Here is an 18,723-nt window from a genome sequence, read left to right as displayed (position 1 = left end):
TCATTTTCCTTTGGGGATCTGGCGTTTACCCAGTGTAACAATACATTTTCTCTTGGTCATCTAGCTTTTCCTAGAGTAACAAAACCATTTTCATTTTGAAATCTGACAAACACACCTGACAATTTGGTATTTGTTGTATTGACGATAGTTTGAAATAGATTACAACGAACAGTGACGGAAATATACACAGACTACCGGTTTCAGAGTATACCCCCCATCAGTCGTATCACATCAATATCATCGGTTAACCACATACAATATGCTCTTGTACACCGAAATACATGTTTTGGAAAATTGGACAATAGGCTTCGATAGTTCTGTGATGTCCGGGTTCGTGCTTTGGATTTTCCAGAGTCAAAATGTCTGAATAAAACACCTCCTTGACGATGGTTGGTATGTGGATAACGGTGTTCGGAAAACGGTTGGATTTATGTCACCCATCGCGATAACAACTCCAGGTCGAGTTTTCCTCCCGCACTTTTACTATATTGTGTCTTTATTGGTCAATGTATGTCTCGACATTCAGTTTGAAATCGGAAACCCTGATAAAGTACGTAACCGGATCCGGATATCAACTGTGAATCGATAAACCAATGAACAATATTCAAAGTAAACATGTTACACCCTGTGTTTCCACGACAAAATACCATCCAGACATACGTCGCGCTTGTTTGCCCACACCAGTATACGCGCAAATGGAGGTGTGTGACATTGCATGCAATGTGTTGGTATACAAACATCGATCCACAGACATTATCATAGCCGGTAATTTTGATGTAGATCGAATGTCACTCGATAACAATGGCATACCAATAAGCCACATTGCAATGACTCTGAGTCAATCTGAAGCATGACATACAGACACACAAACATAGAAACCGTAACATGGGTATTCGCACGATGGTGAAAGTGAACTGTACAGTACATACCAATATTGTGATCACAGTCAAATATGCGAACCATGCACAATCATATACCCTGGTTTTTGTTGGATATGTACGAAACCGATAAATCGATACATTTCTTTTCCCTGGACATCAATAATACAATCGCCATTCCAATACATCGCTCGAATGTGAGGTTCGTCTGGTGTAAAATCCATATCAAATAACACCAAAGTATGCCTTCCGTGTTTTATCATTTCCACCGACGCTTCTTGTCTGTGTCGTAACACTATAGTGTGGGGAGTTGAAAAACGGTACATTCTAAAACGGCTTGACATGACCAACTGAAACCAACGTCAATAGCCTTGTGGTGATGACAGCGTCAAAATGCTACCGATATGACGAGACCAACCCGATCTCTTGTAGCGATGACCGTTTCGAAATGTCACCGAACGAACTGGACCCTTACGATGATGTGTTTTATGATTGCGTGTGAAATCGCGAGGTAGTGTTCTATTGTGGTGTACGATTGCAGTCTTCATTCCACAGAAACACACCTTATTGGATCACAGTATCAGTCCGAGATTTGCAGAATCACTGTTAACGATATTTATCTGGAGTCGTTATGTGGGAGTAGCGACATCCATGCATCGTGATTTAGTGAAAGACTGATCGCAATCATTTCGAGCACCGTACTTCGATGGTTCGCATTGGTCAAACGCTGCAGTCTCAGCAGAAAACTTCGGTGTCGACAACACGCTGGATATTGCCCGATGTATCCAATTGGCCTGGGTGACTGTCTGGAGATAGGGTCATGACTATCTTGTAATGTTACAACAGGATAAAACCATCGACTAAATCAGTGAACGGTGTCGAAATATCGATGTAATAGTGCGGACTCAGAGTCATTGCAATGTGGCTTATTGGTAATGTTATCGAGTGACATTCGATCTACATCAAAATTACCGGCTATGATAATGTCTGTGGATCGATGTTTGTATACCAACACATTGCATGCAATGTCACACACCTCCATTTGCGCGTATACTGGTGTGGGCAAACAAGCGCGACGTATGTCTGGATGGTATTTTGTCGTGGAAACACAGGGTGTAACATGTTTACTTTGAATATTGTTCATTGGTTTATCGATTCACAGTTGATATCCGGATCCGGTTACGTACTTTATCAGGGTTTCCGATTTCAAACTGAATGTCGAGACATACATTGACCAATAAAGACACAATATAGTAAAAGTGCGGGAGGAAAACTCGACCTGGAGTTGTTATCGCGATGGGTGACATAAATCCAACCGTTTTCCGAACACCGTTATCCACATACCAACCATCGTCAAGGAGGTGTTTTATTCAGACATTTTGACTCTGGAAAATCCAAAGCACGAACCCGGACATCACAGAACTATCGAAGCCTATTGTCCAATTTTCCAAAACATGTATTTCGGTGTACAAGAGCATATTGTATGTGGTTAACCGATGATATTGATGTGATACGACTGATGGGGGGTATACTCTGAAACCGGTAGTCTGTGTATATTTCCGTCACTGTTCGTTGTAATCTATTTCAAACTATCGTCAATACAACAAATACCAAATTGTCAGGTGTGTTTGTCAGATTTCAAAATGAAAATGGTTTTGTTACTCTAGGAAAAGCTAGATGACCAAGAGAAAATGTATTGTTACACTGGGTAAACGCCAGATCCCCAAAGGAAAATGATATTTTTACTCAGGTAAACGACGGACCACCAAGTGAAAATGGCTTGTTGCTCAGGGAAAAAGGTTTGTTACCCGGGGAAAAGGTTTGTTGTCCAGAGAAAAAATATATTTCCAAGTGAAAAAGGTTTGTTAACCAGAGAAAAAATATATTTCCAAGTGAAAAAAGGTTTGTTAACCAGAGAAAAAATATATTTCCAAGTGAAAAAGGTTTGTTACCCAGGGAAAAAATAGATTTCCAAGTGAAAAAGGTTTCTTACTCTGGGTAAACATCAGATCTCCAAAGGAAAATGATATGTTTAGCCAGGTAAACGACGGACTGTCAAGTGAAAGTGGTAATTTTACATAGGTAAACGTCGTGGGTTCAGTGTAGTTGGTCTTGTTAAACGCCGCTGTCGATGAACAAAAAAGCCGAGTTGGCGGTATATGACTACGAAGGGAGAGAATGAAATTGTTATTTTGAGTACCAGAAGGTTGTTGTATGTAGATTTGACAGTAACCCTATCATTCGCATATGACAAACACAATCATGGCCATTAACTAACTTGCTCGGTCTAGATCAACGCAAAAGAGATGATTCGTTTTTTGAAACCATAGCGAAGACCACATGTAAATCTATGCGATAGACTTCTATCTCCTTACATTCAGTCGTGTCGTGTCCATTTTAATACGGTCCCCACGTGTATGACATGCGCACACTAACACCGTAAACAGAAGTCGATGATTTTGATTAATAAAAATATTTCTTGACTACAAGTATGTTTTGGGAAATTAAAATTTATTTTTCTGTATGCAACGAAATGAAAATAGATTCGTGGTTTTAATTGAATTGTGACTGTGTTGTTTTAATGTACGTTTCAACAGGTAGACTTGACACTGAACAGCAATTCACCTCACAAAAAATGTTTGTTGTATGATTTGTCACTGGTGCGCAAAGGGTTAGGAATATTTTTGTATGATAATATCTTCTAGCTGTTTTGTTGTGAGGGTAATCATGTGGTGACTCAGCACTTTTCGTTAGCAAAGTAGATTGATCTATGTGAAATATGTAAGGACGGTGACTAGTAAACATATGTACTTTGTTGTTGGAGTACTGCTATGGCGTTGAAATAACCCTCTGGAAGTGAGTATGCTTTTCTTTCACGAAAGTTTACGTGGCTCCGTTGTAATAAATTTGTGTTAACTAAACTCGGATGGATACCGCAATTGTGCTGGACTTACACATGGTATTCGCATACTGTACACATACAAACTTTTGTGTAAACAACTCTGATGTTTCTGTTGGTACTAGTGCTGTGTTGAACTATTCGGTTCTTAAGACACATGGACAACCATTCAGACAATAAAGGTCTTGAGGTAACGAAACAGTTTGTAGAGTCAAACCAACCATTCTTTAGTTTCGTAATGTGAGAATATCGAGTAAAGTTGATTACTTTGTGTGATGTAAATATCTTTCGTACTTTTGTAAGAGTAGTGGGGGTCTCATGAAAAAGTAACTTGTTGACAAAAACAAAATATTGAATGAAGGTTCGTCTGTTGTTTTCGTAAGTCAAGAGAGTGAAAATTGTTGTTGTTGTTTTTGTTACAGTAAATCGAAATAGTGTGAAAGCGTCACCAATCATTGCGTATGTTCGTAGCATGAGCGAATATATTCGTGTACCATGAACATCTTTCATATACACTTAGTATGAAATGAGATGCGTGGAATAATAATTAGTGTCCTACAAAAGTACAACTTGTTGCGTTTGATTATATACTTTATATCGATGTCTTTGTGATGTTGAAAGACAGCTGTGTTTACATTTGAATATAGTAAGCGGAGTAACTCAAGTAATAAATTTTACTCGTTTGAAAATACCGATCAAGGGATAACAGTATCAATATGAGTGGTAATTATTTTTCGCGATATACAACCAATCTTCCAAGCATAACTTTTCCAAAGATCGTCGTGTCATAGTCGGCTGTTACGAATTCGAAACAAATGTACTTCGATTATCACGATGATGGAAATTACGACCAACACAGTATTTCGTAAGTGAATGTGTATCGTTTGGTATGTTCAGCAGTCACTAAATGACAAAAATAGCAAACTGATGCAACCCGGTAGTTAAACGATACAGTTACAAGTTGGATGTAATCTTGATTTACAGATGACAGCTTGATGAGTATTGTGATGACATTTACTTTAGCGAATGACAACGGAAAAATTTTCGATTGCATTGTCGGCGTATGTGTTACACAAATAATTCTAGTACGCCTAACTATAGGATGCATTTGACAAACATCGTACAAATTGTTTCGTTGTGATGGTAACGACTTTCAGCGGTTTGGTTTCATGTCGGGAATTATTATTTGGGGGTTCAAAAACAATCAATACTACAAATGAACAACAATGCAAAACACGTTAAGTGAATTACAGTGTAGCAAGTATTTCTTTGATATTACGAGTGTTGTGTACTAGACACTTCTAGTTGAACAGGATGCTTCTAGCAAACATATACCAATTTGCTTTTGTAATGATCAAAGTGTTAGAGTGTAACCTCACGATATTTTACATTTAGCGCGTTCTATAGAGAGTGTGGACGGATTAAGTATTAATCACCCTTCGATATCCAAAGTGATATTTTCACACTGTGTAATGCGTGTATGTTTCAATTCGCCGTCACGAATTCCGACAGCAACGACACTGGTGCTTCATCTTTACCTTAATTCATAAATACCGCGACAGTCGGTACGGGAATCGAACGCATGCATACTTTTAGATAGGCGACACACCTGTGAAATACTTGAAACAGCGATAAGTGATTGTGTTAGCTATATTCATCCAAAGATTTCACAAAGATTTCTTAACTTTGGTTGCAACTCGCTCGTAACGAATTGGTCCGTGCAATCTAGAAAAGACACAAGTTGAAGACGAATGATATGAATTTAATCAACTAAAAAGTCTTTTTGTTTTGGTGTTGGGTGTAATACAATCTGTATAATCATGAATTACTTTGATTATAATCGAGTTGCCACGACTAGTCGTATTTTCGTTAAGAGTTGATTTCGAAAATGGGTATGATGGGATTTCAAAATGTGTATAATGAGAATATCGGATTGTGAATCAATGTCATCGTAAAGGACTTACTTGTCTTATGATAGCTTACATTAAAGTATACGGATTCATCTGCGAAAAATTAATTCTCGGTTATTTTTCGTATATTCAAATCTCGTACACTCAATGTTAGTCGCAAGTCGCAAGCATTGATTTGTAGTTGTCGCGTCGTGAAAACTATCAATCGCTTTTACAGTACAACGGATTTACTTGGCAGTGTTTTCATAATTGACTCTTTCGAGTGTTGTAAGATGTTGAGATGTCGAGACGAATAAAGTTTGCATTTCCAGTTTCGTAAAAAATAACTAGTTCGTTAATAAAGTTGTAGGTTCTCATGAGTTGTTATTATTCAGATCAATATGTGAATATTACAAGCGAGCAACACTATTCGTGTTCACCAGGATGAATTAATAAAGTTTACAAGTTGTAGTAATATAATCAAGTAAGTGAAAACTATATTTTTAACATCGGTTAATATTATGAATAATTCTTTTGAGTATGGTAAGATGTTAAAATGTCTCTTTGACAAACCGAAAGTCGGATCGTGAATAGAGTTGTAATGTTCCATTACTTGTTTCAAATCAATGTGTGTATAATATCGAAATGGTACTTGGAAAGATGGTAGTCATGTTTGTCAATCCTATTTCAATTCACACTACGCCAAAGTCAAAATATTCGGTCTCGGATTATCTCAATTTACCTATAGAACATCTCGCGAATGGATTCCGCCCCGTGCTATAACTAGATCGCTATGTCTGATGCATTGTCATGTCAGTGACGTAGGGTTTTACAATTATTTCACACCTTTTTGAATAAGCGTCAACTTCCCAAAGGATTAGGGTTGGATCAGAAATAAGTGATAATTTGTCGGTATTCCAATCACCCGCTGCGACGGTTCTGTTATTCGTTACTTATTAAATTTTACCAGTGAAATCCGGTTCTGTGACAAACTGCTTACGAAAATTTCAACGCTTGAGCGATCGATGTCTGTAGCGCCAAGTCGCAAAAGATGGCTATGACCGAGACATTATGTTGTCAGCGATTGCGGGGCTTTGCAAACTATTTCACACCTATTTGGAGTGTTAGCATGTTGTTGGTATTGGAATCACCGTCTACGCCGGCTCTGTCTGAGATTAGTGATATTCTCTATAACCATCCTGATACGCGAAGTCTATATCTAGGAACTTATCCAGTAGACCAATTACCAAAGAAACCAACTAGCGGAAAATTCGCTATCATCATTAATTACGACGAGTCGAGTTTGCCTGGGTCTCACTGGGTGTGTATATACAGAGATGACGATACTCATTTTCATGATTCGCTAGGTTCGGACCGCTAAAACCTCAGATAATCGAATTCCTGGAGCCGGATGAATTTTCCGTGACTGGGAAACAGCTACAGAGTAAAACTTCGGATGTGTGTGGAGATCATGCTATTGCATTCTTGATAAAAAGAGCACAAGGATTTTCAGCCAAGGAATACTTGAATAATTTTGGGGATGATAAAAAGTGAATGATACGATTGTGCGTGCTTTTGTGAAGAGTTTGATTTCAGAGTAATAAACGAATGTGTAAATGTGTATACTTGTGATTCTTGTTGTGGTTGTGAACAGCAGACTATTTTGTAGGCGTGAAACAGCGAATAAGCCGAAGTATTATTCAGCTAGCAATCAATAGCGAGGAAAGAGAACACGATCGGTCATTTGACACGACTAAACTACGACATCATATATCATAATTTACGATCAAACTATTTCGCACTGAATGGAATAGTGTAATAATCGATAGTAGCGGCTGGACGAGAAATAATTCAGCGCACAGGTCATTCGAAATATAGGTCGCACTGCTTAATCCTCGCAACAAGCCACGTTTCCGTCCGCGTGGTTATTGTTGACTCGTACATATTCAACACCGGTCGAGAGATGCCTATACTCGAAAGTACGAATCGCCGCCGCGCCCATAAGAACACATGGCGAATCACCAAAGATCCCGTAAGAATACATGACAGGCACATCATCACCGCAGCCTATATCCACAACGTTAGTTCACTACGACACAAGAATCCGTGGGCACATCATCGCCACAGCATATATCTGAAAGGGTACCATCATCACCACATAGGCACATCATCACCACATGGTGGTCTGAAAGGGTACCATCATCACCACGAGTTTTCACGGCACATCATCACCGCAGCCTATACCAGAAAGGGTACCATCATCACCGCATCCATAAGAACACATGGCACCTCACCGCCGAGAGGGGGGGTCAAAAGGGTGCCATCACCACCACGAGTTTTCACGGCACCTCACCGCCGCACCCATAAGCCACAATGGCCGTTCGCGAGCGATCGACTATACTACTAAAGAGTCCACTGGCTGAGGGGGGTCTGGGGTTTGGTTTATCACCCTATGGGGCCAAAGACAAACGTTTTTAGGGGGGCTGACGAAGTGCTGTTTTTCTGTTCCCAATATTTGGGGGGCGATGATCGGTGTGGAGCTTCAAAAGGGGGCGATGAGTCGAAAAAGGTTGGGAACCACTGGCCTAGGCGATTTATGGAGGAGGCATGCACACTGAATGAAAAGTAAAGAAGATAGTATAGAAAAAAGCAAGCGGAAAGAAATTGGGTGGCATGTCATGGAAGGCGAGATCGACAGGTCAGGTCGTGGTCCGGTAATCTTGAGGATAGACCAGTAGCCTATTCATTTAGAAGAAATTGCTTGTATTTCGACTTGAATGTGATGATAATGATGATGATGCATCTTCGGGTTGTTATTTTATTAATCACTGTGTTGCATATCGTTGTATTTTGGCCTCCCATCAGAATTTTCGGAAAAAGCCAAAATATATTGTGGAATCACCCAAACGTACCAGAAAAACCTTCATTCGTTAGACCCACGCGATTCCAAATTGGTATTTCGTGACAAGGCGCATCATTTTCCTTTGTGGTTCGCATTTGTACAGTGCGGGGTTCCGATTACAAGAACACCACTGTATTTTTAAAGGGGAAAGTCAAGACACTCAAAATCGCGTATCGCGCGAATAAAATTTCTAAGTTTAATCAAACTTCCTAAATTCAAATTGCATTTTGACGGCCGCCGACTCGCGCAAATTGACGCACAATTATAGTTGTACGGTCGCAGGTTAGCCATTCCTGGTCTTGATGCTCTTTTTTGATGCGAGGATCAATGATCAGTTAATCACATGCGTAGGTGGAGCCAAACATGGTCACTACAGCAGTACATACCCACCGTAAGGTGTGATACGTCAATGACGTGATGGGGTCATGGGAGAAAAGTGAAGTGAGGCAGTGCCTCGCCTGTTTTCAACATGAGTAAACGAAATTTGTGAAACTTTCAATGGTTATATTATTGTTATTTTCTATCGATGTTCTTGAATGACTTAATTTTGAACATTGTTACTCATAAATTCACGCAATTTGCATATTTATTGTTCGAAAGTAAATCGCGAAAGGAGCGGTAAGGCACATGTGAGATACAGACGGGCCAAGCGTCAACTGTGATAGCGCAATTCATGGTAATTAGCTTCGACTTTAATATACCTGATATTAATCGAATGTAAACTAAATTTCGTATTAATTCCGAAAATCTAGATATTGATCGACTACTCAAATCTCAAAGTATTCGGCAGTAACAAAACGTTGCGCTACACGCATACATTTTACCGGCAGTACTACAAAGCTATACTTACGAATCAAAACCGTGGATAGCTAAGGCGTTGTTTGTGATTTGAATTTGTAATTGTGAATGTCACTTCCACGGCTGCATTATCATACTATAGATAACTAACCTCCGTAGGTTAGTTATCTATAGTCATACCGGCGTCATCATGTCTGTTATTCTCTTTGATCAATCAACGTATCGTGCAATCGAAGATTGCGAGGAGGGTACATCGAATTTGCCAGTGATATTTGGTCGCCGGCGCGACAGCAACTTGAATTTGAGGATTTTGAAAAGGGGGTCGGAAACCCTAACCCTGAGTACGCTACTGTCTTGACCTCTCAAAGGCGTGTTTATACTGCCACGAGAAGAATTACTGGCTGTGATGAAAATTTACCAACAAGTCACTGCAATATTGATAAATTAAAAGTACAAAAATTAAAATTCGGCAAAGAGCCATATCTTATACCCAAAAGAGCCATAGGTTCCCGACCACTGGTATACATGGTCCCGTCAAATGAGGCCTATACTTCGAAACACATCGAATGCCTTTACTATTGATGCTGCGGCCCGCGGTGTCATCGAAAACTAGGAAATTGGCCCGCCAGCACATTTGAGTTTGAGACCTATGTCCTATGGCCTATGGCAGGGGCGGGCAACATACGGCCCGCGGGGGGATCAATGAAATTGATATCGTTGTGTGGTGTAAACAATCTAGCAGGTGTACAAGGTCAATCTTGACTTCATATGTGTATTGTCTCATAAAAACCAAATCCGTGCGATTGGGGTGTTGGCTACTGCTGTATAACTTGTTAATGGCGTAATATCGGTAGCAAGTAGGCTACATAGAAACCCGTTTTACACTCCGCGCAATATCAACGTCGCAATACTCAGACGTCGAATACGTCTGGTCTGGCCTAGACCGTTAAGGCGTAAGCTTATATTCCCTTGCACGTCCTTGTCGAAATTGTAGGCAAAGCGACGGAAGATATTGATTTTATGGGATTATCATATCATTTCAGCATAGTGGCATTATGTGGCCCGAGTCGTCGCTAGGTATCGTGTACATTAATATAGGCTATCACTTCACTGAAATGTACAGGGTTAGGATTAGCAATATGACGTAACGTTCACACAAAGAACCTTTCAAAAAGGTCCACGTCCACACGAGCCTGAACCTCACAGTGGTTCACACCATCCCTAATGGATATTTCCCGGTTTACCCCGCCGTTGAGCTTAATTTCAACCACTGACCGTAATTGAGCCGCAAGCAATGGAACATGGATTGGGGACATGGCGAACTTCCCTCCGATATCTGAAACCTAGTTTTGGTAGGCCAAAGGTTTCTTGGATACAAAGGAAATCAGAAATCTAGATCTACATATTTTATTTTCAAAACATAAATTTATAGGTTCATGAAGTTACTCGCGTAGCCTACCTCTTGCAATGTTCCCGCGTACCACAATTTGGGAACCACCGATCCATAGAAGAACTTCGATCATCACATTCTGATATCGGTTGAAAATATTGCCCTTATTTTTATACGAGATATCAGTTTTGGGATTAAATTATTTAGATATACGTATATTGACGATAAATTTGCCACCACTTTAGCAAAAGGGCTAAATTATGCATGCATAAAACGAATATTAAGCCATTAGGGGGATTGTCAGTCACCTGCCCTATGCTACAGATATAGCTGGAACTTGACTTGTATATTATTTATCATAACTTCCCCAAGTGATAGGCAATGACATCCTATGCCTAGATCAGCCATCAATCGCCTCACTGAGGACCAATATTTCCGGTACAACGTTTCTTAACTCGAAGTACAATGATTCATATTTGCCTGTACAATGTGTTTGCATATACTCAGCGGTGGTCAGCTATCGTACGGAATGGGGTTTATTCTGATTCTGCTGATATCCTCGGAAGTGGGTAATATTCCAATGATTATACTTCAACGGCAGATATATTTACAACTCGTTTTTCAGTACTTGCCGGTAACGTTCTCCAGTTCACCTGCCATAATCAGCCGAGGGCGTTTAGTGAGTTTCACAGGAATGGGTAAGTTGTAATCAGGTGGATATGTTTTTAGTCTTTTCAAATGCGCAATGAAGATCGTAATGGATGACGTCACAGATCAAACATACCTAGCCTACTTATGCCAACTTAACAGATAAGAACAGTTTCAATTTCGGGTAATGGTATGCATATGAAAAATAATATTGGCCTATAGAACCAATGTTCCCTCTAATTTTCGACGAGTCTGCGCACCCTCACCAACTCACTGCGCAGACCCTTAGACAACAGTGCGTAACGACTAAAAAAGAAAAAAAGATCATCACTTCGGAATTTTTGTGCGCAACTTAGATTTTCTGTGCGCAGAGACCGCGTCAGCACGGCGCAGCTTAGAGGGAACATTGCCTAGAACACTATGTTTTATGCGTAATATATGTTAAGTTTGCTTCGCATAGCTGTTGAGTTTAATTTTAACTCTGTCAACTGACCCATGAACCTCAGCATGAACAGTGAACACTGAACAGTGCGTGACGCCATATAAGTTTCCAGCTGTCACTATACTTCCAGTATATAGGGCTATATTTGTGAAAGCCGTGTCTGCTGGAAATGGATATTCGACTCTCGGCAAAAGCTAAATGCATATTGCCAGCATCTCCGTGCTCACTGATCTCGATCCATCGGAACTACACTGCACAATGAGCATATCTCCATCCCGAATCTGTAAATTTCGGACTAAGAATACTACCTCCGTCAACGAATCAGAGATCTGAAATTAGGAATCTTGTCGACAACAATGGACTCCATCTCGGTGGCCAAATTATACGTAAATAAACACTAAACATACCCAGATGTACACAAATTCAGATCATAAGCCTTTGTGTTCTCTCTTCACTGCACCACCAATCACTACATGAACTTATAACAGGGCCCTTTACGGAGTGTGCATGTCGGGCTGTGCGAATATTAAGAACGTAACCGTTAGCGGCTCGCGATATTATACTGACGACTCCAGTATCTGTCGATCTGCTCTGCATGCAGGGGCCGTTAATAGGAATGGCGGCGCCGTACATGTAAGTATTTTATTCTAGTATCATATACGCATCTGGAAGCGGTGGGGTGCTGTAAACCTCGATCGGTGGTATCGCCGCGTACGAAACATGTAGGCTAGTTCAAAGTTACGCACGTTTGTGGAAATGGCATTTCTATGAAGTCGCAATCAACCTCCAGCATTGTGACAAAGTACGATGAAATAGGCAAGTTCGAAAAATACCAAATAATCTCTAATGTGATGACTGGCATATTTTAATTATTTGTGGTCGCCTACAAGTTGAATATTTAGGCTTTCCTCATCCTTCGGGTGGACATCATAATGACTGATACCTCAATACCTTACTCGACCCGAAGCGTAATACTTGATTCAGACACAAATTACTCAGTATGTAGCAGAAGCATACAAATGGGAATGATTATAATGGACCGTTTCGACTATTTACATAGGAATAGTGCGAACGTTCGATTCCAGTTCGCGTTCGGTAAGCCGACCTCAATAATTTAGAGGTTCGCGTTTGCAAAAGAACTTCGGTATCTGCTATCCTGTGGGCATTTATGTGAAGTAACAAAATTTTCCAGTCACGTTAACATCGTTAATCCAAAATACTTGAATAAATACAACTTTCCAGCATTCTCTACATAGCAGTGGGAACAAGAAAGGGAATTCTACGGAGAACTAGGATAAACCATTCAATACCAAAATATAGACCTATTGTCGATAAGTTAGAAATACCACCTTATGAAATTTCGTTGTTAGGATATATTCAGAATTTTCGGCTATCCTTAATTTTTGATCCACGTCTGGCATTATCAGTAACATTTGATGGTTGTGGGCTTATCGTTACTTTCAATCTAATTGTCCTAATATATACTCGCACGCAACTGACTACGTGTCCGTTTTATGGTAGGGTTCCATGATCTTGACTTGTTCATTTTATGACGTTACAACACATATCTAGGACTAGCAAGCACACACGACTGCTATTATAGCCACCGAGAAACATCATGCTGTTTTACTCATATGTGCTGTAGGCAGGTTATGCTACTGAATGTCGGTATTGTTACAGATGCGCCGTTCGTCCGGGCTACAGTCATATCCTTCTACCCGTCATAACGGCGTAACCTCACAGGCCACCCAAAAATGGCAACGCAGTTACACTTTTTACTTCGGTACGTGAAAGTAGGCCAGTGTAAATCTATATCAGTGGTTCTCAAGAGCGACTTATTCAACATATGGCATGAAATAAGGTTTCCTGCGGCTCTCGCGAATGCTCAGGTAACATTGGTGAATCTATCCAGGATTCAAAGTCAATCAAAATTTCAATCTGCCCTTACGTACGTGCGTTTGAGATTAAAATGGCAGCGCCTATTTGTGAAAGACATGACACGTCAGTTGACTGTTGGCGACGAGCCATAATTGACTGTGATTGGGCCATTTCATACACTGTTTGAAAACTGGTATCTGTAAACGAAATCATCACTCTGTTTGGTCCAAGGCTAGTAATGTTGCAGTCCTATAATGCTGAACGAGATTTAGCAATTTACACTTGTGACAGGGAAGGAATTTAGATGTCATGACTTTTGACGGTTCATTGCTTCTTATCCCGGAGTCGGTAAACTATTCGATCAATACCAGTAAAAATACGATGCGTTTGGGCAGACCTGCGTATATTATATATATCGACTTTCAATTAAATAAAAGGGCAAAAGAAAACAGGAAATAAAAGAACATCAAAATAATCAGTTTTGGATTCTTGTTAAGCGCCTTCATCGTGGGCGGTCGTGGGCGTCTTCGGCCCACGTTGCGCTAGTTCGGTCTCTATTGTCGAGCGCCATGCGGTTCTATTTCAGCCAGCTCTACGCCATGGCTCCGTCGGAATGTGGTTGATGATGGCGGCAGCTGGTTGATCGTCTTGGTGCCGCAATAGATGACCGATTTGCGGACCTGCGTAAAATAAACACCTCACATTGCTCGTAATATTGAATTTTCACTGTACTTTGAAATGGAATGTCGTAGATTGTCGACACAAATGTCTTCTGCGGACTGCCAGGATAAGCTGTGCAAAATCGTTTATAACGTTAATACGCGTAGCAACACTTATCCTGTCGAATACGACAATTGAAAGAGGACACTTGATAAATCGTTATCAATCATTTCTCGTGATTTGGAAGTTTCATGATTAAATAGGTGTGGATTATTAGTGATTCCCAACCGCGGCTTCAAGCTGGCCTTCTTGCGGCTCTCATTGACCACTGAAAATCCCACATATTATAACAGGTAGCCATAGACAGTTTTTGTTTGTATCAATAAATACCCGTCAATTTTTGTGCATCAATGCTAAAATAACGGATATTTGTTATGTCTCAAGGCCGCTGCTAAAAAAAGGAAAGAGAATTCCTGCTCACTAGGGTCAAACCATAGTGTCTTACAATAGTGTGGACACAAGCAAATCTCACGGCTCACTGCGATTGGATACGTCATTCTTTCCATTTGGCCAAAGGTTATTCAAGGCACTATTTATATTGGCTTGCCAAGCGCGAAGTTTGATAAATTGGCAGCAATCGAAAGCTGCCGCGGTATTGTATTAAGATAATCGTGCTCGGTGTAATGGAACCCTGCAAAATCATTTTGCATCGTAACGGAGGTTTGCATTGTGACGCAACAATGCCGTCTGGAATTATATACCGCAGTTTAGGAGAGAGCTAGTGCGCAGCGAGAGTGAGAATGCTCAATCCCTTGCGCAACATGGGCCAATGCGCTTGCGTTTTGCGCCGCTCCTCACTTGCTTCCAAACAGCAATCTTGCGTCACAATACCAAACTCCGTTGCAATGCAAAATTCGAGGCTGATTTTGGAGGGTTCCAGGACCACGAGCAGAATAAAAATATCTTTCCGTAATCAGTAACGCGGTAGCTTTCGATTGATACAAAATTGATCAAATTTAGCCCTGCCTTTGACGTGATGTGAGCAGTGAGCCGTGAGATTTGCTCGTGTCCAGTGTCCACACCATGGTAGGAGAGTATGGTCATTGATCAAACGCATGGACGTCTCATAGCGGGATATGTCTTTAGTCCTACTGGTGATTGACCTTTACACATTGTTTCTATGGAGCGCACGTGCCAATACAATTTTACTAGCATAAAAATAACGGCAACAGTCAAGTATAAATCGCAACAGCTATACAATATTACTCCGCGTATATTCCATGGCAAATTTTCACATATATGCATGTATAAAGAACTATCCCATGACATCTTATGAGCGATGATATGCATTTGCCGTTTGTGTCAATGAATAGCACCCGCCACTCTGCGTCTATCATTGCTAAAATAACCTAAGTCTAAATCTAAATGCAATTGTGCATGCTTTCGAATAAGCCGGATGGAGGTATCATGGAGGTACCTGCTTGAAATGCTCGTTATAAGTACTTGAGCATTTTCATGCGGTTCCATATGTACTCTGAAGTTTGAAATGCGGCCCGACAGCACTAAAGGTTTGGATGAACTTAATTTGAGCCACACTAATACGTCTCAATGAGTACCCCGTGTTTATAGACGGCCTCAGTACTTTTGACAACCGTAGATTCGATACTGTCAGCTCCCACCCCGATAGCAAAGCGGTTGCTGAGTAATCACGGCACCATTATAAAATTTGTTCCGGCCCGTGTCTATTTTGTGTGAACAGGGGTGAATTTTCCAGCTGCATCATGCCCTTCGTTGCTTTAACATCCGCCTTTGTCATTTCGTATTTTGATCATCCGACTCCTCAAATACTTTTGACATTTTTTATTATACTGAAATATTTAAATCTCATCTATTCCTTTGTAATGTATATCCGCGTTATTATTGAGGAAATATATTGCATATGTTAACAGAATCACAAAAGTGTGTGCATCCTCTGGGTTTGAGGCGAAAAGTTTTTGACCAAGAGCATTTTCAATCATCCGCGGTCGACATCACATGGTCTGGGGCTAAATGGTTTGCTCATTTGGCTATTCTAGACAGCGCCTCGCTGGTAAATGCATGGAGGCCTGCGGTTGACAATCGAGAGCAATGGTGGCAGGTACTGTATTATCGTGTTGGGCTTGGGATAAATGAACACCACTTTCTGGTCACCAGAATTTAGATATTTACTACCTGGGTCTATTTTAGTTATTTTGCAACACTCATCCAGGGGTGGGCAACCTGCGGCCGTGGAAGGGAATTTGTGCGGCCGTCGACACGTAATTCAAATATTATGTGTTACCAGCCGTGCATGCAAATTGAAATTATGAATTCACTCCCGAACTTTTGAGTGAATTTAATCAATCTTGAAACTGTCTTCGCGATGCGTGCGATTCAATGCCGCTTCATTTTTGCAATCTAAGCCGGGATCGGCATTGGAATCATGTGCTCCCCACGAACGAAATTAGTTTTTGGTACTTTTGGGCGATTCCAATATATTACCACTATACCAACAATCCTGCTGGGGGGGGGGGGGTCAAGAAATACCAGCATGCAACAAAGTGATGAATAACAATTAGCCCACCCGAAGATACATTATCATTTATAACTGGCCCTAAATTTACTAAAGCATTCCCTCTATCAACTCTACCAATGAATCTGATCACATGGGCTGAGAAAGGATAAATATTTGATAGTAATAGCTGATACTGTTACTAATTATGGCTGAATCTATTCGAAAATCTGAGAATATTTCGCGCTTAGCGCAACCATGCATGACCGATCTCAGTAACTATTTATAACATTACCACTCGAGCTTTCGGTGCGTGTGATAGGCCGATATGAAAGGTAGAAGAGCCAGGAGTTCACCGGAAATTAACACGGACAGTTTAACACAGGTACTTTGCGTCCTGTTAGTTCATTACTACAATACCCTGGAATGCGGCCGTAGGCTACATGTGCAAATGCTGCCGTGATTAGCAAAAAGGTTGCCCGCCTCTGCTATTGCTACATATATTACCGATAAGACGCCTAACCACAAGTCGCATGTCTACTTCATTATATCTTCAGTCATTTTGATACATAGTATCTCGAACCTTGCTAAGTCTGCCAATATACTTGTTGTAAATAATAACTGACTTGCTATTATGGAGGAGAAAAACGGGGGTGTAGACTAGATAACCTTACTATAAAAAGCCGTATCTTATCTGCGTCGTCAAAGCATCTCGATCGCGCAGGCAAAAAAGAGTAGCATATCTCTCTCTCTCTATTACGATAGCTTGACATGGATGATATTTACCACGTTCACGGAGTTATAACGCAAGGATCTAGTCGCTATGGGACTGCGCAGTACATTACCTCGTACAAGATCAAGTACAGTCTTGACATTGACGGCCCGTGGCTTTACGCATTATCTGGTAGCGGCGAGGAGAAGGTATGTGAAGCAAACAGAATTACGATGAACAGATATTAACTGATGTATGATTTTTTTTAAAGATATTTGAGGGCAACAGTGACAACGATGGGAGGGTGACCAACCATTTCGCGCCTTCATTCACGGCGAGATTTATTCGTTTGGAGCCTGTCACCTGGCACAACCATATTTCTCTACGCGCCGAGATACTGGTCTGTGATATCGGGCAGAGCGGAAATCTGTAACGAATGGATGAATGGCATAGGAATTTGAGAAATGTCGATGTTGGCGAGTTGTGCTTGAAATATATCATATCGGAATTGTACTTGATATGAGGATTTAGTATGACCCATGGGCAATGGGCATCGATTCGTGGGTAGGCTAACATATTATAATATGACTTCACATAACGTAGGTTTCTCGGAGATCAGGAAGTGAAACACCGTACATCACCCGTCGACTGGTTGCCGTAGAGTGGCGTAGCCTAGTCATGGTCAGTGGTCACGCATCTGCCGCTACATATAGGCATCAGTAACTATATGGCAGTCGGAAATTCTTTCCGGGTAGGTATATTATAGCTCGGTAGTACACCATTAAACTTTCAACAGCAAGTCATCCGCCGAAATCGTTAGGTCGGTCCATTGCTGAACCAGGTCTTACTTGAGGCAAGGTCGGACCCAAAAGCGCGAAAAGGGTGGCACACAAAAGTAGAACCTAACTCGGGATTACATCGCGGTCATAAATCCTACGCGCCTACGTGCACACCTTCCTACGGTCATACGTGCAATCGTGCATGTATAATTTGGAAGAAATTGCTGTACTCTATTTATGCCGTGGGTGTATGCAGATTGACACTCGTATATCAGGGGTGATACACGGGTGGAAATACATACTCTTTTCGCTGAGAGT

At 40.9% G+C, this 18,723-nt stretch overlaps 1 protein-coding gene across 1 annotated transcript; it reads left to right on the top strand.

The window, feature by feature from the left end:
• Positions 1 to 11,189: 11,189 nt before the first annotated feature.
• On the top strand, positions 11,190 to 18,139 carry LOC145455938 (lactadherin-like). The gene is made up of 7 exons (XM_080333970.1): positions 11,190 to 11,325; positions 11,382 to 11,454; positions 12,335 to 12,479; positions 13,527 to 13,629; positions 16,334 to 16,521; positions 17,680 to 17,835; positions 17,898 to 18,139. Exons 1-7 carry the CDS (start codon positions 11,244 to 11,246, stop codon positions 18,057 to 18,059), a joined length of 909 nt encoding a protein of 302 aa, XP_080190096.1. The 5' UTR covers positions 11,190 to 11,243; the 3' UTR covers positions 18,060 to 18,139.
• Positions 18,140 to 18,723: the final 584 nt, after the last annotated feature.

Source organism: Botryllus schlosseri, chromosome 14 (assembly GCF_051294905.1).
Source record: "Botryllus schlosseri isolate E-star chromosome 14, Bs_hap1, whole genome shotgun sequence".
Taxonomy (NCBI): domain Eukaryota; kingdom Metazoa; phylum Chordata; class Ascidiacea; order Stolidobranchia; family Styelidae; genus Botryllus; species Botryllus schlosseri.
The sequence above is the reverse complement of the archived record's forward strand: the minus strand, read 5'-3'. Positions and strand labels throughout refer to the sequence as shown.